This window comes from Dunckerocampus dactyliophorus, chromosome 6 (genome assembly GCF_027744805.1).
Source record: "Dunckerocampus dactyliophorus isolate RoL2022-P2 chromosome 6, RoL_Ddac_1.1, whole genome shotgun sequence".
In the NCBI taxonomy this organism is placed as follows: Eukaryota; Metazoa; Chordata; class Actinopteri; order Syngnathiformes; family Syngnathidae; genus Dunckerocampus; species Dunckerocampus dactyliophorus.
In genome coordinates this window covers 31,484,257-31,507,354 of record NC_072824.1, presented here as the reverse complement: position 1 = coordinate 31,507,354, position 23,098 = coordinate 31,484,257, and the positions used below count along the sequence as shown (strand labels likewise).

The 23,098-nt window shown below is 41.0% G+C and overlaps 1 protein-coding gene across 5 annotated transcripts in view; it reads left to right on the top strand.

The window, feature by feature from the left end:
- The first annotated feature begins 15,140 nt into the window (after positions 1-15,140).
- Positions 15,141-23,098, top strand: part of LOC129183057 (coiled-coil domain-containing protein 40-like) — a 32,933-nt gene continuing 24,975 nt past the window's right edge. For 3 of the 5 annotated variants that reach the window (XR_008570742.1, XR_008570741.1, XM_054779862.1), the window contains exons 1-2: positions 15,141-15,279; positions 15,778-15,920. Coding sequence is in view for 3 of the 5 variants with exons in the window: in XM_054779862.1 (XP_054635837.1) it covers positions 15,893-15,920 (28 nt within the window). In the remaining 2 variants the exon portion in view is untranslated. Of the gene's footprint in view, positions 15,280-15,777; positions 15,921-17,399; positions 17,472-19,918; positions 20,036-23,098 lie in introns of those variants that run through there. The other 2 variants (XM_054779863.1, XM_054779864.1) reach the window with 2 other exon arrangements.

Here is a 23,098-nt window from a genome sequence, read left to right as displayed (position 1 = left end):
TTAATACGTTCAAACACATAACATTGAGTCCTGTCATTTATCTTTTTGTTCACAAACTACAGTAAAAAAGGGCACATTTCACACATAGTTGCAAATGGTGATTAATCCTGATTAATTTGAAAACTGGGATTAATTTGATTAAAATTTGTAGTCATTTGACAGCCCTAATAATAACAATGTCGCTGCGGCTTGGTTAATGTGCAGGTCACGTTATGTAAACGGAGCGTTGTTGGCACTTTTTGGAGGTTTTTTTCGGAAGGTTCATCCAATTACGTGCATTCTTAGCTGCCTTTTTTTTTTAAATCTGTTTTTGTAGCTTTAGCATGCACAGAAAAGAGAAAGACGTGTTCATGTCTTACATAAAGATTTTGGCTGATGGGCAAAATTCCAAAATAAGTGCACAAGCATGTCAGCATGGGTCTATGTGTTAAAAAAGACGGCATGGAGGAATGTGCGCACACGCACGCACACACGCACGCACAAGGACACAAACGCACTGTCAACACCGGCTGGGTGAGGGACAGGTTGGATGGAATATAAAAGATGGTGGATGACTAAATGAACTGGCCGGAGTGACGGAAGATGAGAGGATGGTGATGGATCAGCCAATGCTGCGTGTGAGATTGGGGGGGAGGAGGCGGAGGAGGAGGGGGAAAAAGTGATGTGAGGCTGTGGTCACACACTCAGTCATTGTCTGTGAGGCGTGTGCTTTACACAATTGGCACGAAGCAAACATCGTCTTATTTAGATGCCATTATTTGGATTTCATGCGGCGCTGCCTCTGTTGTGTCGTCGGGGTGACAAAGCAGCTGGTTTGCTTTACGAAACTACAGGCTGTAGTCATATTATTAAGGACTCCACCACAAAGACCTCCAGCTTCTCCTCCCCCAAGACATCCGGTAGCCCCTCCCTCGCTCCCTGGGGATGCTATCAGGACATGGAAAGGTCAGGGGTCTGGTGGCCAGGCAGTAACCACACATGCACAAAAACACACACATACACACATCTACCTGCTGACAAAAAGCACCTGCAGACAAACTGTCAACATTTTTTTGGACTCACAGTTTTATTGTATTTGTAGCTGGGATAGGCTCCAGCATGCCTCCGCCACCCTAATTAGGAGAAGCGGCATAGAAAATGGATGGATGGATGGTAATAATCCAACGATATCTTTCTTCCTTTGATACGCAACAAAACAAATTGGTTGTATTCATTTTTGTCTGGAATTGATTTACTTTTGGCAAATAATGTTTGCTTCACTGAAATATGACAAACGGGATTCAAATAATTTACCATTATTGAACATATGTCGATTTAGAGATCATTATCTGAGGTTGGGTCGCGGGGGCAGCAACCTAAGCAGGGAAGCCCAGACTCCACCTTTCCCCGGCCAGTTGAGAGACTTACTCTCTCTAACGTGTCCTGGGTCTTCCCCGAGTCCTCCTATCGGTCGGACATGCCCTAAACACCTCCCCAGGGAGGCGTCCGGGAGGCATCCTGACCAGATGCCCGAGCCACCTCATCTGGATCGTCTTGATGTGGCGGAGTAGCGGTTCTACTTGGAGTTTCTCCTGGATGACGGTGCTTCTCACCTTATTTCTAAAAGACAGCCCAGCCACCCTACGGAGAAAACTCATTTTGGCCGCCTGTACCCGCGGTCTTGTCTTTTCGTCTCATGACCATAGGTGAGGGTAGGAATGTAGATGGACTGCTAAATTGAGAGCTCCATCTTCCGGCTCAGTTCCCTCTTCACCACAACGGATCGATGCAGAGTCGGCATCACCGCAGACGGCGCACCAATCCGCCTGTCCTGCTCATGTTCCATCCTTCCCTTCCCCAGGTACTAAAACTCTTCCACTTGGAGCAGGATCCCCGACGCACCCTTTTCTTGGAGAGAACCACGGACTCAGAATTGGAGTAAGTTTTATCACGGTTAATTGGTTCCAAACCCGACCGTCATAAGTGAATTTATTTATCCCAAGCGGGATTCCTTATCTTTAAATTGAACATTCTACCCAATTCAGTAGACATGATAAGGGAAAATAAGACATCCAAGACATAAATAAGACTTGTGCTCGCGTGTGTTGCTGTAAATGTGCTCCCTCGGGGAAAAGCTTGCGGGGCGAACAGGAAGTGAGGTCGCACTTCGAATATCCAGGGATAAACCAGGCCTCTGATGCAACGAGGGTATAAATAAACCTTGTATTTTGCTCAATTGTCTGTCTCTGCTTTGGGGTCTCAAATTCAACACTCTACCTTTTTTTGTTTTCTGTGCGGTCCAAATACTCCTTCATCATGTTTAATAATTTCATATCTAGTGCAGGTCACGGCCCAGTAAAAAAAAGAAACAAACAAAAAACCTCATTATGGCCTACAATTCGCCACACTTTGGACACCCCTGCGGTGCTGTTATTCATAACAATTTTAACAATGTATTTGATTTCATTTTTTAATCACGTGAAGCCATTCCCACGCACACAAACCTTTTATTTATGACTCAAGTGTGTAGTCCATGCATGTGCTCCTGACCAATACAGTAACGACTTCAATAACACATCATTAAGCCTGCTGACTGATGAGGTGATTAGCCCAGGCTAGCAGGAAGTGTAGCTGCGGAGGTTCGTGGTCGTCGCTGAGGCTGGAAACACAGGGAGTCAGAAGGAATGGCTAATCTGGTTGAATGGCTAATTGCCTGAAAGCTATTAGGGCTAATGTGCAGGGAAGGACTAATTACTTTAATTAGACAATGTAATGTGTTTATTCGCTAAAATGTGCCTGGTTTTGAGAGCGGATTGGAGAGCGTGTCAGCAGCTTTTTAAGTATGAGCAAAGGTGGGAGGTGGGAAGCGTGTCATGGCTATTTATAAGCCCAGTTGATTGCATATTTCTTCTCTTGGGAGACCGTGTGTGTGTGTGTGTGTGTGTCGGTGTGTGTGTGTGTGTGTGTGTGTGCGTGCGTGTGTCAAGGGAGGAACAGCTGTCTGTCAGGAGGAATCTGTCTGTTCATTTCCTTTGGGGAAATGATCAAAATGAAGGCTGGGATAAAACCAAACCAAATCAGACTTTTTTTTTTTTTCAATTTGGTCAAGATAGTTCTTCACCTCACAATCGTTCTCCCAGTGTCACATTTCAGCCCTGCAAAAATATGATCTTTTATTTGCACACAAACTCTTAATTTGGTCAGTTCCTTGGTCTGAAACGGGACGCGATTTTAACGTTAGTTTTAAGAAAAATACAACAAAAAAATATGACTGGATAAACTTTTTTAGTCACAAAACAATGCAGGTGTGTTTTGAAATGTTTATCCACCCATCTTTTATGCTGCTTATCCTCAAAGATATTATTTATTGTAATAATATCTTATTATTATTATTATTTATTTGGTCTTTCAGACCAAATAAACCAGTTCTGATAATACACTGTAATAATAATATAAACAAACAATAATAATAATAATACAGCTCACTGGTCTTTGTGTATCATTTGTTCTGTGATCTGTTTCCTCTCTTCATTCTTCTTGACATTTTATCACAATAATTGTGGTGTCATCTCTCAGATCCCCGGTGACAGTCTTGGGATTTGTGGTTGTCTTTTATTTTGCTTTTTTGCTTTTTTAACTCATTCAATACCAAAGACGTTTTTATAAACCCGTATTTCTACGTCTTTTATGTGATGCCGCAACTCCCCACCAATGCATTTGGCTTCAGAACAATTTTAATGCCACAAAACGGCCACTAGGTGGCAGAAGTGCATTTGGTAAGAGCTCGGCAGAGATCATGAGGACGGAGGAAACACACATGGCAGGAAGGAGGATGTGGGAGAGCGTGGAGGAGTGTAGCGTGCAGAGGGTTACGCATTGTAGGGAAATTTTAATGCACGCAATTTTAATGCAATTTTAATGCACGCGCACGCACACGCACACACACACATGCACACACATAGTGTGCACACACATGTGAAAATAGTAAATACTTCATGGTGTTATATTTGTAAATCAATTGTTATTTTGATGTAAAACAACCCTTTATTTGTGTTATGTTGTGCTATCGCTGTTTAGATATTTGAGCTGACACAAAAACAAAAAGCATTTGTGTCAAAGTGAAAGTTATGCTCGAAATGTAAGCTGTTTTTCTCCCTTTTTTAGTTGGGAACTGATATTTTCATGAAACCTACCGATGTTCTACTGCTGATTACTAAAGAGCGGGAAAAGGCAAAAACAAACTTTTTTTCCTGATGAAGGAGGGGAGTCTAATCTTTCTTTTGGTAGGTTCCATAGAACACAATATTCTGTGTGCCTTGAAAGATCACTCGAAATCGTCTAAAATGGACGGCACTTTGAAAATTGGCTGGGATCGAATGAGTGAAACAAAAATCCTTGTATTGCTTGTCCATGAAATTTTGAAGTTGCTTTTTATGCTTTGCCGTCTCTGAGAGGAGGTCTTTCTTTTGGTTGGCTGCCTCATGCGTCTGCTTCTTGATGTGATCTGTCATTTTCGTTCTCAATTGACATTCCCTTTATTATCTCACTCCTTTGTTCCACACCAAGCTCAGTCTGGGTCCGCCTGGCTTGCCATTGGCTGTCGCAACTCGTTTTTTTTCAACGTAGCCATACTTCAAGTCAGACAGTATTCCAGCTGAGGGTGTCAGCAAACAATCCTGTGATTGTGGTCAAGATTTGTGGTCAGGAAATGTCCAAAATAGCCCAAAACCAATGTGGAGCTCAGGCAGGACGGGGACAAAAAGGATCATTCGCCACACACATTCACTGACACTGCAGGCACCAGGGTGCATGATGTGTACTACCTGGCACACGTTCCAGTGATGGATAGTGACGATGACGAGGCTGGCACCGTCTCCCGTTAGTGCTGTGACACGCCAGCCAAGCCGCTGCCAACAAAAGCAAAATTACAAGTGACTAACATGAGCGAAATGTCTTTATCCACCAACAATGCGGGTGCAACAATGGCGTGTTTCCCTTGTAATTTGCTGCATGCTCATTTGTTTTTCGTTGTTTTCGGTCTCCATGCCTTGCAGGCTTCACGTCCCACAAACCGAAACAGAAGCTCCTTTGAAAAAAGGCACAAATGATCACAAAAAGGAAAGAAATACAGCCTGTGAAATGGCATTTATCTGTGTTGCAGCATGACTGCAGGCTTAAAGATGGATAAATAGCCCACAGTTTGTTTGTGCTGTGTGAGGAACATCTGGTGTTTTTGTCTTTGCAGAGGTCAGATCTTCACGCTTACTGACAGTAGGATATTCCCAAGTAGCCAAGTGTGTAGGTCAAGGTTTCTCACCCTTACGCCTGAGTGCAAGAATACCTGCTGCCCTGCAAAAAGCAATTTCCTGAAAGACACATGGACCAAATTGGACGGTGTTTCCCCCCTCCTCTGTCTGCCTATTACGCTGCACTGAGCTTTGTGAAAACCCCATCCAGGCTTTCCGCAGGCACTTTGGCAAGCATGAGCATCTATTTTCCGAGATAAAGATGGGGTGGAGGGGGTATTTTTGTCTGCCCTTGTGAGAGGGGTGGAGGATGCGTGGATAAAACGGAATTGATGCCAAGCTGCAAAAGTGGGTGATTGGAGGAGGACGTGCTAATCAATCCACAAAGTGGAGAAATGGGCGATGGAGACAGCAGAAACACAGACATGAGGACAAGGAGATGGCTTCCTCTTCCTCCGTTTGCACATCTGGAGGCTGGCAGGAAGACAACCAGCACATCGCTGCCATCCCCACTCCTAAACACCCCTTCACCCTTGCCGCACAATCTGCCTGCCTGTCGTCCTTGGCAGGAGATCGAGGTGGTGGTATGTCGTTTGATGAAACCCATGGATGCTAGCAGCAATAGAAATAGATACTTCTGCAATGGCGTCCTTTACATAAGTGAAAGCTTTGGTGAGTCAGCAGCTAATTCATTACATTGACACATCAATGGTAATGGTTTACAGCGAAAGCGTCATTAATTCATTCTGCAGGGTCCGACTCTAACTGAAGCGGGGGTGAACCGAATCCATTTTTCCCATAAGAGATTATTTAAATTCAATTAATCCATTCCAGAAAGCCAAAACACATTTTTAAAAATAGTTTGACGTGCATAAAACAATTCTAAATGCAAATAAATACATACAAAAGGGATAAATGCACATTTAAGGTTACGTTTACCTTCGTTGAAGACGTGATTCTTGATGTTGCTGAAGACAGGAAGGTGGTGGTGGTTGATCTCGCTGCCACATCGTGTCTTTGGGAGCAGTCACGCCTTTCATTCCTCATTTATATACACTTAAAATTGTTTTATGCGTGTCAAACTATCACTGTAAAACTAGAAAAACGTGTTTTGTGTCCACATCTTTGAGAGTCAACCGCTGATGACATCATAGGCGGGGCGACGTAACTTCCGGTTACCATTTTGTTTAGCGATCTACTGAGATGCTAACGTGGAAGGACTGTGACGGAGTGGCTCCGTCATCAGTGGCGGGTGACAGACACACACACGGCACCACATACACGCATACACCTCCACTCCTGTTCCCGCCTTCAGGTGAGCGACGGCAAAAACACAAGTTTATTGGTTGTGTAAGAATGATGTCAACTTTCTCAAATAATCTTATCATAATCAAATAATACATTTCGTCTCATAACATTATGAAGTTATTCCCACAATATTTTGACTTTATAATATTATCATTTTTTTCCCCAAACCTAATTTTCCAAAAATTACAACTTATGTTTGACTTTATGACTATAATTTTTCTTGAATATTTCATCTGCATGCTACTAAAATGACATCATTATTCCTCATAACATTACAAGTTTATGCTCATAAAATTGTCTTTTGTTTTAGAATATGACTTTTTTCGAGATATTTTGCTTTATTCTCGTAAAATTTAAATTTCCGCTGTTTTTTTTATTTATTTTCCCACTAAGTTCAACTTTTTTCTTGTACATTTTCTTCTCGTACGTACGACTTTATTCTTGTAACACAACCTAATTTATTTGAGTTTATTTGTTGTTTTCTTTGTTTTTCATAATATTATGACTTTTATAAATAACGTCTTTCTTTAATATTTCAACTTCATGCTAGTATAATGACATTTTGTTTCCTCATAACATTACAACGTTATTCTCGTAAAATTACAACTTTTTCTTGTTAGATTACAACTTTTTGCTCTTAATATTTTGACTTTATTCTTGTAAAATTACTGCTGAGTTTTCCATTTTTGCTGTTGTTTTTTTGAAAAAAAATTTTAAAAATGTTTTTATTATATTTGTACAATGTGCCGCGGGCCTTTGGACGCCTCTGAGTATAACACGCCTAAGCATACAAATAGGGGTGGCATAAAACCCCATGCATGAAAACATGAATAGGTTAATATTATTGAATTATTGAATCCAAATATTCATAATCATAGGCCATAGTGTAAAATAAACAGATACTGTATGATGATATGAGGATATCCAGGGCATACTTTCATATGCTGACTGTTTCAAAGATAACCCATTAGAAAATAAAGACTGCAGCCCCCTGTGGATGTTTCTGAATGGGCTTGTTAACATTCTGTCTATTCTGGTCAGCTCAGCTGTGTGTGTCTGAGGCATGGGATGCAAAATGAGCAAGAAAAAAACGTGCCATGAAATAAAAACTGATCAAAATGGGAGAGAGATGTAAAAGATAGTAAAGGTGAGGGAGGAAGGGGGGGATGGGGCACTTTTCTTTTGTCTTGAGCTGCCGTCTGTTTCATTATAGCACACCAGCCTGTTACCCCTCCTCCTCCTCCCTCTCGCTGACACCCCTGCTCCAGACGGTGAGCCCGGTTACAGTCCTAATGGAAGCTCTGTATTCATTATCACCTCGGCATACGCCTCCACACCCCCACTCCGCACATGCAGGATGATGGGGGGGCTGCCGTAATTGATAATTAAAGAGCAATAACACAGCGGTCCCTGCAACCCCACCACAGGAGCACGTCCCCACCACTCTCTATCGCTTACACACACACACACGCGCACGCACACACACAAACATAAAAAGGTTTTACTGATTGCTGCGGTTAACCCACAGATGACCTCGTAAAAATATACAATCATAAATAAACTATTCCTCAGCACAACCACGCATGCAGAACAAAACAACTAAAGAGCACAAGCATATAAAGAGACAATAAGTAAGCTCAGTATTGTTTCACAGTTGTTTTGCACACTACGCTCATTTCATCAGAAACGCAACACAACTTACAAAACCACACGCCCGAGCCGCAAAAGACCTCATACAGTTGGCCCTCGCTTATGGCGTTTAATTGGTTCCGTTTTGGTTCTGTGACGCAGGATTCAATATTTTATAAATGGAATAGTTCCGTAGTTAGCAATTCGCAAAAAAACTGTAAACTCATCGGCTGCGGCAGGAAGATGCCGGATTGTACGTCATTATCGACTTCCAACAACTACGAGAGCCTTTTCCCCTCCCCTGCAGCATAAACACTGAGCAAGGCGTTGTAAACAAAGAATAATAGGAGTGCAAAGGTGACTGTAGGGATGTTATTTTACGTCTACAGGGCTCTAATAATGTTAAAAACCGTATTTAGAAAGTCGGAAGCAGGTTTTCTATGCTCTAACTATGAAACAGTTCCATTTATTAATATTGCATCCTACTTCACGGAAATCCACTTACCGCCAACTAACCGTGATAAACGAGGGCTGACTGTATATTGACTAGGGATGTAATGATAACCGGTATTAATGATTAACCGTGGTAAAATTCTTGATGGTTAGTATTAGCGTTTCAAATAAAAATGATATCAAATATACTTATATAAAATATAATTATATACTGTAAAAGCGTGATTGCAACAGAGGATGCGCATGCGTGGTTTGCAACGTGTGGCTGGTAAAAACATTGCGGCATCCTTACGATCAGCGCTCCTGAGAAGAACATGATCTTAGGTCTTGACCTATTTTGGATTTGCAAAGGACTTTGGGGGAAATAATTGAAGACAATCAACCTCAGCGAATGGGCCTCACACTTCCAATATGATGAGTCATCTCCGTGACCACCACCCACACGTTTTCAGCGAGTGTAAGGGAAGTAAACTTGTAGTTGAATGCCTGGTTTGCCTGTCAAACGTTGCTGTACTTTGTCAGTAAAGGAAACTTGAAGGGTCCCTGACACGATTGATCAACTTTGCTTCAATATGTTATATATTGTTTGTAATTATGTTCTACATTGTTGAGTTTTTGAAAGCGGATGGTAAATTTGCAAAAATGACATTTATAGTTGATGGCACCAACCATTCCGAACTAGCTCTTGCTGTTCAGTCTCATTTCCGCAAGTGACGCAATCGGAGTATTACCACTCAGCTACACAAACATGGCAGTGTGCGAGACAGAAGACGTTTACAGCGATTATAGCGAAGATTTGGGCGATGTGTTGATAGATTTCGAGGAGAAAAGAAGGGAGAAACATTTGGAGATGAAATACTTACTCTGTTCTGTGGCAACTTTGACGTCTTTCTTCTTGTATTTTTTTCCTTTGAACCGGGGGAATAGCATCCTTTTTCAAAATGCATCTGCAGTGTACCGTACTTTCACGCCAAATGCTTGTTGTAAAGGTGTTCCTTCATCGCAGTCGTCAGTGAAAATGATCACAGCAAAGAACAGAACTCCAAGTGCGCATCCGTGTGTTCTCTGCACTTGCTTCGTCCATTTTTGTGTTAAACCTTCCTCTGTTGGAAAAGAAAACAAACTTACAGTATCACTCGGATACTATAAACATCCAGCAGCAACGCGACATTTGGGCATGACTACTATTTTGATGAAAACTAGGCTGAACCAAGTTGACAAACTACCTTGACAAGCGTTTGCTTACTCTGCTTTAGCTGAGAGATGCCACCCCGATGACATCACTTCCGGAGAGCGCGCTTATCATGGGTGGTGCCGTCAACTATAAATGGAATTTTTGGCAAATTTAACGTTTGCTTTCAAAAATCAAACAACGTCAAACATAATTACAGCCAATATATAACACGCTCAAGTTCATGAGACATGTAACATAAGTGTAACTTGACAGTGAGTAGTGTGTGTACACGACATGGATACTTGATACAAAATGTGTTATTGTTTGTGGGTTTTCTGCTGTGTACGATAGCTGCTACTTCATTATTGCCGATGCCGCTTCCGAATTCGGGCAGATGCATCGAGTGCGACAAAAAGTCTGACATAGATCCGGTTCATTTTGAGAATAAAAACATTCCAAGTTAACTTTTTTCTTGTACATTTTCTTCTCGTACGTACGACTTTATTCTTGTAACACAACCTAATTTATTTGAGTTTATTTGTTGTTTTCTTTGTTTTTCATAATATTATGACTTTTATAAATAACGTCTTTCTTTAATATTTCAACTTCATGCTAGTATAATGACATTTTGTTTCCTCATAACATTACAACGTTATTCTCGTAAAATTACGACTTTTTCTTGTTAGATTACAACTTTTTGCTCTTAATATTTTGACTTTATTCTTGTAAAATTACTGCTGAGTTTTCCATTTTTGCTGTTGTTTTTTTGAAAAAAAATTTTAAAAATGTTTTTATTATATTTGTACAATGTGCCGCGGGCCTTTGGACGCCTCTGAGTATAACACGCCTAAGCATACAAATAGGGGTGACATAAAACCCCATGCATGAAAACATGAATAGGTTAATATTATTGAATTATTGAATCCAAATATTCATAATCATAGGCCATAGTGTAAAATAAACAGATACTGTATGATGATATGAGGATATCCAGGGCATACTTTCATATGCTGACTGTTTCAAAGATAACCCATTAGAAAATAAAGACTGCAGCCCCCTGTGGATGTTTCTGAATGGGCTTGTTAACATTCTGTCTATTCTGGTCAGCTCAGCTGTGTGTGTCTGAGGCATGGGATGCAAAATGAGCAAGAAAAAAACAGTATCAGTATTTACAGTATCACTCGGATACTATAAACATCCAGCAGCAACGCGACATTTGGGCATGACTACTATTTTGATGAAAACTAGGCTGAACCAAGTTGACAAACTACCTTGACAAGCGTTTGCTTACTCTGCTTTAGCTGAGAGATGCCACCCCGATGACATCACTTCCGGAGAGCGCGCTTATCATGGGTGGTGCCGTCAACTATAAATGGAATTTTTGGCAAATTTAACGTTTGCTTTCAAAAATCAAACAACGTCAAACATAATTACAGCCAATATATAACACGCTCAAGTTCATGAGACATGTAACATAAGTGTAACTTGACAGTGAGTAGTGTGTGTACACGACATGGATACTTGATACAAAATGTGTTATTGTTTGTGGGTTTTCTGCTGTGTACGATAGCTGCTACTTCATTATTGCCGATGCCGCTTCCGAATTCGGGCAGATGCATCGAGTGCGACAAAAAGTCTGACATAGATCCGGTTCATTTTGAGAATAAAAACATTCCAAGTTAAAAAACAAATCCGAGTGGCAACACTGCAACATGTTTTGTTTTTACAGGAGCAACGTTAGTGTGTGTGTCTGGAAGATGGTAATAATAATCATCATATAATAATAAGGGTAGTCATAATAATAGATTTGCTTTCCCCTTATTTACAGAGTGGGCGTGCAGCAGCAAATTCAAGGCTAAAGCTGCCACAGCTACATCATCATCTGCCAAGGAAAGTATAATATGTGTTTTTTTAAATAAAACCTGAATAGACTTCAGTGTGTGGATCAGTACTTTTGAACCATTTTGAGCACATTCTATCAAGATAATAACGATAGCCAACAAGCATATTCCTCGCCTCAAGTCTAATTTTGCGATGTTTTTCTTTTTTTTGTGGGTGAATCTGTCAAAGCAGACAGGTAATCTCTTGTGTTGACTTAATGGCTTCGTGCCTTTTAGGGCTGTAGAACCAATACTAATATAACATTTGGGCTCCAATTTGGGGACATTAACGCCTTTCCGCCAATCCCTCAATGCCGTCGTCACGTCCTTCCAAACCCCTTCCCCCCACTCCCTGGAGTAGCACTCAAAAAGCCCCCGGAGACCACAGATTTACGGGATCATCTTCCAGTGTGAACACAGAGTGGTCCCTGGATTGCTGCGGGCTGCAGGCTGATTTGGTTTTCGGCTGAGAGGATTTGCGCCACAGCAAAGCTTCCTCCTCTCAGTGGGGACAGGAAGTAATTATCAGTGACTTAAATGCCCTTGATGGGCTTCACTGGCAAAAAGTTGATTGGTGGTGTTGGAGAAAAAAACGGGATGTTGTAGTATCGAGTAATGAGGAGGAATAATGCAAGAAGCGGCCCATGTTTTATGGAAACCTATTTGCATTCCTGTTCGATGCCATTGATTGCATGAACATTGGATCAGAACCAGAGCTCATGCTGTAAACGCTCCCAGTGAAATCTCACAAACACTCTTATACGGAAACAGCAGCTACAAGATGGAGGTCCTCCAGCCCTGCTTCACGTGTGCCACTTCATGCTAGATCAAATGTCTCATCAAACCGAACAATGGACCTCCTGCTGGAGAGAACGCCAACTACCCAGAAAGCATTCATTTCCCCTCTTGGGCTAATCCTCCATCCCACGAGAAACAAGCAGGGGGCTAATGAATACAGAGGAGGAAATGCAGGTCTGCTTGTTCCGTGGACACTGGCAAAGATTCATAGATGCTCTGACACAAATCCATACCATGGACACACACAGTGTTTATTTGCTGTGTAAAAGTCACAATGGAACCTTGTGCTAAGACACTGAAAGTGCGATTATGCAACTACTTTCCACTCAGGCTGTGTGTGCTTGTTGCACAAGTGCACCGGTGAAATATTCATAAATATTCACTCTCCATCAACCTGCTTGTTTTGGCTCGAACTCACTGCACTCATGCGTTTGTTTGTTACAGCCTCTGGTGTGTGTTTGGTTGGTAAATCAAAAATAAACAAGTACTAGGGATGTCCCAATCCACAATTTTTGTCTTCCGATTTAAAAAAAAATAAATAATAAGCTTTTCTTACAAACATGAATTTGTGGAATTGAATATGGTTATGAAAATAGCTCTTCAAAGCATTAAAAACAATGCAACCAAAGTATTGCCTAATGTACTTTTTTATTACACAGCATGACCAACAATATTGTTGAGCTTTTGGAACAAACCTCTGTGAGTCAGGTCCATAATCCAATAAAAGATCCAATAAAAGTCCATCCAATGAAAGATAACATTGGAAAAAATGGGTGTGCAAAATACTTTGAGGGTAGGACTAATCATTTGACATGTTTATTGATCAATTTGTGGTGTGATTTAGAATATATTACTTTTTTCCTCTTCAACACATTTGTAATTTATTGACGCTCCCTAGTATAAACAACCAGCAGGGAGAGCAGCACTTCCCGTGCGAGCTCCCCGCACAATGACACAGCAGTCGGTGCGCCGTGAGGGGGGAACTGTCACTGTATGTGCTGTTGTACTTTCTGAGTTATTCAAGATTTACGTATCGGGTTATTACATAATCAGTCCCCATCTCCGACATGCTCAGAATGAAACCAAAATAGTCAAATTTTTGTCCCTCTTCGTTTGTGCAATAAAATAATACAGATTTTGCTGGGTTAGTTTTTTAGTTACTACACTTATTACATTTGCTCCAAATTAAACCAAAACAGTCCCGTTTGTTTGTCCTGCATTTGTGCTGTTGTGTGCAAATAAAATGACCGTTTGTGCTGCTTTTGTTTTTGAATATTATTATTATTTCACAGGTCAAAGTTCACACAGTCCCCCATTTGCATCAAATTAATCCAAAATAGTCCCATTTGCGTGTGTTGTGTAAACGTTCATATTATTTGCACAAACAAATGGTGCTATTTTAAGCCATGTAAAATTACGGGTCAGTGAGTGACGTGGTTTGTAAGTGGGGGAGGTAATAAATAGACCTGAACAGCATGCACAGCCATACGTGCGTGCTCACGTACACACACAAACGCACACATCTCTCGCTCGCTTCCTCTGTCCCTGTGGCCAAAAAGGCATCTCCTCAGGCTGATGTCATGTGGAGATAATAAGTAGGCCCAGCGTGGCAGCGGTACAGAGCCAAGAGCCTCAAACCTTCTTCAGGCTGCTCTCCCCAATCTGGCAACCCACATGTGGGAAAGCAGGTGTACAAGATAATGTGTTGAGAATGCAAAGCAAAGCGTCCAGTTGCGATCGATTCAACGCCCTGGATGAATGAGAATATTCACAGGCATCTTCCTGAACAACACATTTTTCTGTGTTTTTTTTTTTTTTCCTCCAGCTTTTTTATTTCTGTCTCCCCACAGCGCGGACAAACTGAGCGGGAAACTTCAACGACAAACTGCTGCTGAAGCCAACGTGTAAACACCGGATTGTTGCCTTTGGGTGCAGCCTGTATGTCTTTCTGTGTTTTTATCCTGGGGAGTAGATAGACACAGCTTCAAATACATACTATGAATACAGCACATATTACGTTTCTTACTGTAATTTGCACTGTGCATGTGCGATTTCTACGTACTTGATAGTGTGAAACTACAGATGCCACAGCAACATGGTGATATATGAGGTCAGATTTTTAAGCCACAGGTTTGCTTTTCTCCAAGATAATACACTAATACAGGGGTGTCCAAACGTTCTCCAGCGTGGGTCACTGAGTGAAAAATGAAAGGATGCACGGGCCACGTTTAGGCATGGGCTGGTTACCGGTTTAAAGGAACACCACGGTATGAAAAAGTCACGGTTTCAAAAGCACTAAAATGTCGCGTCATACCATTTCTACGACATGAGAGAAAGTGGAAGTACAGCGCGGCCACTACGACAGAATCCTTTGTCACGTCCTGCACTGGGCTTCGATGTGTTGAAACCACTGGCGTTAGCATTGAGCGGCGCCGGTATGGCCGCACTGTCGTCACCGTGGGTCGGCATATCACTCATGTCGAGGGTCATCAAATGTGGAGATGTGACTGAGAAGGAGACAGGAGCGGTAGTGGTATAGATCCCCAACCCCCAGGCTGGGGGTTGGTACCGGGCCATTTGGTACCGGGCCGCACAGAAAGAAAAAATAATTTCCATTATTTCATTTTTTTATGTTTTATTTTGAAAAGTGGCCGGATTCTCTCTGTTACATCCGTCTCACTTGACACATGTCCATTGTGCGTGTGCTAACTTTATCTCATGCTGCACAGATAGACTACTACTTTATTTTTACCATTTTTCTTTCACCTCATATTTGGTCTCAAAGGCTGATACTATGTGGGAATGCATAAAGGTAAGTTTTGATGACTTATTGAGTGCTAAAGTGCAGATTTGTCTCAAGTTAATTCATGCTAGCGCACTGCCATTTACCACACACGTCAAACAGCGATGTAATCATCTCTCTGGAAAAACTTGGCTGGAACTTGAACTGGTGGATGGTGGGTCGGCACTCATTTTGTGCTTTTAATTTGTTATTCATGTCTTAGTTTTACACAATACATAATAAATAAGATAAATTAGATTGCTATAATGTACGACCCTATTGTGTTGTGACTTGAGTTGCAGGACTAGCCACATTAGTTTTGTAATTTATTATTTATTTTGAAAGAATTCCGTTATATTTTGATATTTATTTTAAAGACATGTGTTGCACTTTCATCGTATTCTGTTATATCCTTTAAAATGACCCTTTTGATTGACTTTTTTTTCTCTTTTCAATAAAGATATTTCAAAATAACACATTTTAGAGCTGTAATTATAATACAGTCAAACCGTGATATTTTTGGCCAAGGTTATCGACTGGCCCATACCTAGGACGGACGGAGTGCATTGCAACCAGAAGGCCGACAGGTGGCAGCAGAGCGACAAGACACAGAACGTAACAGCAACAGGACTGAAGGAGGTGAATGGTGTCAAAAGTTTCTACAGAACACAGTAAGTCATGTCTTATTTACATATATATATTATTATACAGTATTGTAAACACTATAGCGACAAGCATTCAACGCAGGTTATAAAACTTACTTTACAACGATATGTTGACGGTGGTGGTGGGGTGCAGACAAACAAACAAACAATAAAAAAGGCTCCAAAGAGCCCCTTACTCTCATTAAGAAGCCAATTTAAAACAATAATTGAAGGATAAGCAACTCCAAGGTAATTTACTTACCGTTTTGTATTTGAAGCAGACCAATCTTCACCTCCATGTCTTTGCCACCTCAGCATCAGACATAAAGTACCATCGTCGGTGGTTCCAATAAATACTTGATTCCATGTTCAGCAAGTTCTATCTTTCATCTCCAGATGTTTCTTCCTCCTCAAAAACTACTGACACATCGCTGAAATCTTTGCTATAATCACTGTGAACATCTTCCGTCCCGTCCATTCTCTCATGTTTTTGTTTACTTACTTTACTGATGTTCAACTGTGCTGACGTCACTTGGGAAACGTCACCTTCTTACGAGCTCTGACCAAAATGGAGGCTTGGGACATACAAAAATGTAATTTTTACTAATTTAATGTTTGCTTTGAAAAAAACGAACAATGTTGAACATAATTTCATATAGAACAATCAATATAGATCAATGTAGAACATACTGTATTTAAGCAAAACTGAAAAATCAGTCAGTGACCTTTTAATATTTTTTACATTATTCTTCTAAAATTACTGCAGATTTTTCCGGGGTTTTTTTTCTTGGTAAATTTAGAATGTGCTGCAGGCCAATAAAAAAAACAGCTGTGGGCCGCAAATGCCCCTCAGGCCGCACTTTGGGGACAGTCACATCAAGAATCACGTCTTCAAAGAAGGTAAAAGTAACCTTCAATCTTCATTTCTCCCTTTCCTTCATCATATATACTGTATGTATTTAAATGCATTTCCAGTTGTTTTCTGCATGTAAAACTATAATTGCAAAACTATAAAAACGTGTTTTTGTTAACATTTTTGGCTTTCTGGAAGAGATTCATTGGATTTACCTGATTTCTTATGAGAAATCTAATAGAGTCGGACCTTCTGGAGCAAATGAGTGACGCTCACCAAGGTTCCACTGTATATGCATTAAAATATAGACACTGTAGACAAGTACTTGAACTTTTAGTACTTTAAGTACAGATAAACACAAGTATTCACTTACCTTTACTTGAGTACGGTTATTGACGTAGTAGTTTCACTTTGCCGGTTATTTGTACTTTTACTTTTTTACTTAAGTAAAGTAAGAATTCCAGCACTTCCTGCAACATTTTTTTTTTCTGTGAGGCAATTTTACCTTTACCTTGGACGTTGTTGGTTGCTACACAGTGCTGCCTGTGTGTGTGTGTGTGTGTGTGTGTGTAGGAGAAGCAGGTCTTGGAGACAAAGAAATCAAATTGTCTGCCAGCATTTGATTCCCACTGACAGCCACTCCAGGCTGCTTGTTTTGACCTGCATCCTGGAGGGAGGAGAGAGGAAGAGAGGAAGGATGGAGGACACAGGGGAGGGCTACAGATGTGCGTGTGTGTTTATTTCGACAATAAAACATGGAGGGGGTAGCTGGCTGAAAGCACATGCTGATTCTTTATACTCATTGGTGTAGTAGAGGGGTGTCCAAACTTTTTCCATCGAAGGCCGCATACTCGTGGGCCACGTTAAATGTCTGAGCATATCTACACGGGATTACAAAATGTAAAATATTAAAGAAAAAATAGCCGTCCCTCGAGTTATAGCGGTTCGAGTATCACTCCCTCACTATATCGAGGTTTTTCCAAAAGTAATAAATTAATAAATTATGGCTGTTTTGTCAATATTGAAAGACAAGTCACATGTCATACTCTGGTCACTGGGCATCAGTAGTGTTATGAGACATGACGTTAGATTACATTACCTTTCACATCGCATGGAGACTGGCTACTAAGCCAGCAGAGCCGAGCCCAAATGCCAAGGCTGATATGAAAAAAAGGTTATCCTCTCATTCCATGTGGAAGTGGTAAGTTTCTGGCTCCTTTGTTCTTCCTCCCCACTCCGTTTGCAACACTTTCTTAACTTTAGAATAAGTAAATTGGAGGCTAACTAGTTAGCTCGCTCGTTGCTATGTTATGTCCCTCCAGTGATCTCGTAGGCTGCGCATTACAGTTGAGTAATGTGGTGTAAACAAAGAATAACAGGAGTGTAAAAGTGACTATTGGGTGTTATTTCATGTCTACAGGTCTCTAAAAACGTTCCCTTATTTAGAAAGCCATCAACAGGTTTTGGATGCTGTAGCTACAAAAATATTCAGTTTTTTAATATTGAATCCTACTTTGTGGAAATCCACTTATTGCGGTCGGGTCTGGAACCAATTATTATTATTCTTTTTTACATCAGAGTGGGGAAAATGTGCATTTTTGAAAATATTTGTGTTTGTGTCTGTTCATTCCTGCTTGAAATTTCCCGACCGTGGATGTATCCTGACTTCTGATTGGATGATCCAGGAAAATGAGAGGGGGAGACAGCTGAGACTATTCGACTACAGTTGTTTTGTTGTGGTTGTACATTTCATTAGATGTTGATCAACCACCTCTTCGTCATCCTCTCAACATTCGGGCAAAAGCTGCAGTATTTAAAAACATCACAATCCGCCAGATGTGTAACCTGGCAGAGTTTGCAGTTGTGGATTGGGCGGTTAATGGATTGCTAGTTAAAATGATCATTTTTGACTGTCTTATGCCTTTTGAATGCGTTATTTTCTAGAAGAGTGAGTGGGAAACCATCAACAATGATCTGACAAAAATCCTGGAACAACAAGGGGGCACAGCAGAGAAAAAGTTGGGCAAGATGGGAGACATAATATACGAGGTATGGAGAAGGACACTTTGGAGTGAACATAGGGAAGAGCAATTAAGTAACACCGACACCAGTCAAATCCAGGAGACAGCAAGACATCGAAAGACTGATCAGAGTGAGAAGGCAGCTGAGAAAGCAGTGGAAGAAGGCTTTTGATGCAGCCAGAGATGGGCTCTCACCACTCCAGGGAGACATCAAATCTCGGCTGGCGACCTTACAAAGAGCAGAGAACGTCAGGAAACTGCGAAAGAGGAAGGAACACGCAAGAACATGGTTCTATAAAAACCCTTTCAAGTTTGTAAAGGATTTCTTTGCTAAGGAAAATAACGGAACCCTCAAAACTCCAAAGCAAGAACTGGAAGAACATTTGGAAAAGCCCCACCATGACATGAAAAGGCACGAACCACTAGTCATCCCACATAATATCCCACCTGTTCAACCTCCCGAATTCCATCTGGAGACTGGCCATCCAAAATGGAAGGAAGTAGATAGTAGTACGGCCTGCAAGATGGGCATCAGTCCCTGGACCAAATGGAGTAAGCTTCATAAGAACGCACCAGATGTTCTACGCTATCTGTGGAGGCTCATGAGGGTAGTATGGCAAAAGGGAATAATACCCAAGGTGTGGCGAAGGGCTGGAGGCATGCTAATTCCCAAAGAGAAGGATGCAGCAGATATTAGTCAATTACGGCCAATCTGCTTTCTCAACGTTGAAGGGAAAATCTTTTTCAGCGTGATAGCACAGAGACTGTCCATCTATCTGGAGAAGAACAAGTACATTGATACACCTATACAGAGGGCCGACATCCCAGGGTTCTCTGGTTGCTGAGAGTGTACCAGTATGATCTGGCACCAGATCCAAACTGCTAAGAAGGACAAAAGAGACCTCCATGTAACCTTCCTCTAGTTGGCTAATGTCTTTTGATCTGTTCCCCACAACCTCCTCTGGGAATCCTTCAACTTCTTCCACATGAAAGCCTACTTTGAAGACCTGCAACTGTGCTTTACAACAGCCGACTACACAACATCATGGCAGCGTCTAGAAGTAGGCATCATGGCAGGCTGCACAGTCTCACCCCTGGCATCCACAAAGGACATGGAAATCATCATCAGGGCCTCTAGATGGGTGGTGGGAGGTGAGCGAGCAAAAAACGGAACCCGTCTTCCACCCATCGGAGCATTCATGGATGACATGACCATGCTGACCACTACTGCAGCATGCACCCGGCTGCAGGTGCAGCTGCAGCTGCAGGTGAGCATCAGATGGGCCCGGATGAAAATCAAGCTGAATAAGACACAAAGCGTCTTAATAGTCAAGGGGGAGGTGCCAGTGGGCCTATCATCGAAACACCAATGCGACCCACCCAGAAGGGATCCACGACCCACTTTTGGGTCCCGACCTACCGGTTGAGAAGCACTGCTTTAGATAAGGGGTGGTTCACGATGTTAGACTTTGAAAACCCCCCTCATAGATCTTTCTGTCCAATCAGCCCCTCTCATCATACGTCATTTCACAGCTGCTAGAAAGACAGTGTGGTAATTGGTCCAACTTCCCAGTTATTATTTCAGTGGAATTATTAATTTCCAAGTTTGACCTCTGAACTGTGCAAGTTGGAAGTCTGGTCTGCCATTAATTTCTTCATTATTGCTCTCCTTTCTTTAAAGGCATGACATAATTCTACAAATTAAAATCAGGTATGCCCACATTCAGACAAAAGCCATTAAATGAGGTAATAATAGGAGACGTCCAGTCTTGTTAGTATCACTACAGCTGAATGAGATCATTAGCAGCGTGTATTGATTGTTTCCGAGTTGGGTTGAAAGCAGGTCAGCTGATCGATGCTTCTGCTTTTATGAACGGGACAAAGCTTCCCACCTGCACGTCTTCACCACACAGGAGCAATGAGCTACTCTTCGTACTCACCAAACGATATTTCAACATTCTATTTGTCATTTGTAGAAAGACTTTGGTTAGAAATGAAACCATTTGTATTGATTTTGGCACACATGACAAGCTAGAAAAGAACTCAGCGCAGACGTCCGCCAAGCACTGGAGTCCCCCCATATTGTAGTTTACACCATAAATAGTATTACTCCTACATTTAGTTTATCTACATATTTCGACTGCTAATGTTGGCATGCTATCAGTGCTAACATACTAATGTTAGCATGCTAAGACCTAGTATAATAGTGGTGTTTATATAATTGTTTAGCTATAAAAATAGTTAAAAATGGCACAATGCTAATGTTAGCATGCTAGCAATACTAACATGCTAACGCTACCATGCTAACACGTAGGATAATCGTGCTGTGTTGTGCAGCTTAAGTGTTTATATGTGTGTCTAACTATGAAAAAGGCTAAAAATGATACTATGCTAATGTTAACATGCTAACACCTAGCATGGTAGTGCTAACTCTTTATATAAGTGTCTACCAATGAAAATGGCTAAAAATGCTGTTATGCTAATGTTAAAATGCTAATAATGCTAACATGCTAATGTTAAAATGCTAGTAATGCTAACATGCTAACATTAGCAAGATACCTAGCATGATAGCGCAATGAAATCAGTAAGGCTAAATGTCCCGAATGAGTTGAGAATTTTGACTGAATCCAGTTGAGAAAAGTGGAAGTACTTAGAAATCGTTAGATCAAAGGCATTTTGCATTCCGAAAAATGGAAATGTCAAGAAAAGTGGGCATTTTGGTATGTGGAAAATGGCATGAATATCCTTAATTAGTTGAATGCTTTGATGGTGGAACAGTCTGAATCGGTTGAGAAATGTGGAAGTAGCTAGAGCTCTTTAGATCAAAGGCATTTTGCATTCTGGAAGAAAAAGATGTGGGAATTTTTGTGCTGTGGCTAATAGCATGAATGTCAAATGAAAGATTTTTTGTGCAGCATTGTTCTTTCACACTTGTTTTTTGATCGTGCCCAGTTTGATTCGTGACGACTCCAAAATGTCACAGTCATGAATGCTGTAAAGAGTGTTGTACTTTTCTTTATGATGTCGCTCTTTCAAATGTGACATTATGTACTATGTCACTTGGTAGTTCACCGTAGTTTAGAAGTGGTTCCAAATAGGAACATTTAAAGTGAACCACCAGAGAACACAGGGTAAGCACTGAAACGATCCGTTTTTATGTTATACTGTCTTAAATTTGATCATGCCTGTTAAATTCTTTTATGAAACAGTCATCATCATTTTCACGTCACCGACATTTAGAGTGCAGTTTGAATGTTATTGAACAAACCTTCCAATGATAACAGTATTTTTTTCAAAAATAAAAACTTAAAATGCATTGTTCCACATTATTATGCACAACAGAAAGGCTTCTTGAGACGTCATCTGTACTTCTGTGAAGAACAATAGATGCTAACAAGCCAGTATCAGAGTCGTTCATACCCAAATACAGGGAGCTACACTTCCCTTTGATCGGAGGTGCTAATGGAAGGAGAGGATTAGACCACAACTCCTCCCAGTCTTAGTGTAAGGAACCAATAGGAGGAGGGTGTTGGCACACCAATTCCGCCCACTCTTACTGTATTTAAGGCCTAGGCTACCAGCACTTGTTAGTTCGCTGACGAAGCTCTTCGGATGAGGAGCGAAATGTCCGACACCTTCTTCACAGAAGTACAGATGACGTCTCAAGAAGCCTTTCCCTCGTTGGACAACTCCTGTACGACTGAGAGCCTACACAGACGTATGCACAACAGAGTTCCAAAGCATTTCACTGGTTAAAAACCAAAAATGGTCACTTGTTGAATGTGCAGCATACGGAGGTCATATTTACTGAAAGGGGCTGAACGGTGGATTAGTGGTTAGCATGTCGGCCACACAGTCAGGAGATAATTTGGATATATACTCTCTATATTGGGGTGTATATGTAATGTCTACCGGGGGCCACTTTCAGCCCGCAGCGGTTTGGTTATTTGCCCGTGGCACATTCTAACAATATAATTTAACAAGAAAACCAAAAAAAAACCCCACAGCAACAGCAAAAATGAAAAATTTTGCTGTAATTTTACAAGAATAAAGTCAAAATATTAAGAAAAAAAATGTTAATCTAGTAAGAAAAAGTTTACATTTTACAAGAATAATGTTATATTAGGACAAAAAAAATAGGGTCATTTTAATAGCATAAAGTTGAAATATTCAAGAAACAAAAACAAACAAAACAAAGTGATTTTTGGAATTTTTGGAAAATTAGGTTGTAGAAAAAGTTTAAAAAAGTGTAGGAATAAAGTCAAAATATTACGAGAAAACAAATGTACAAGAAGAAAGTTGAAATAGTGGGAAAAATTAAAAAAAAAACA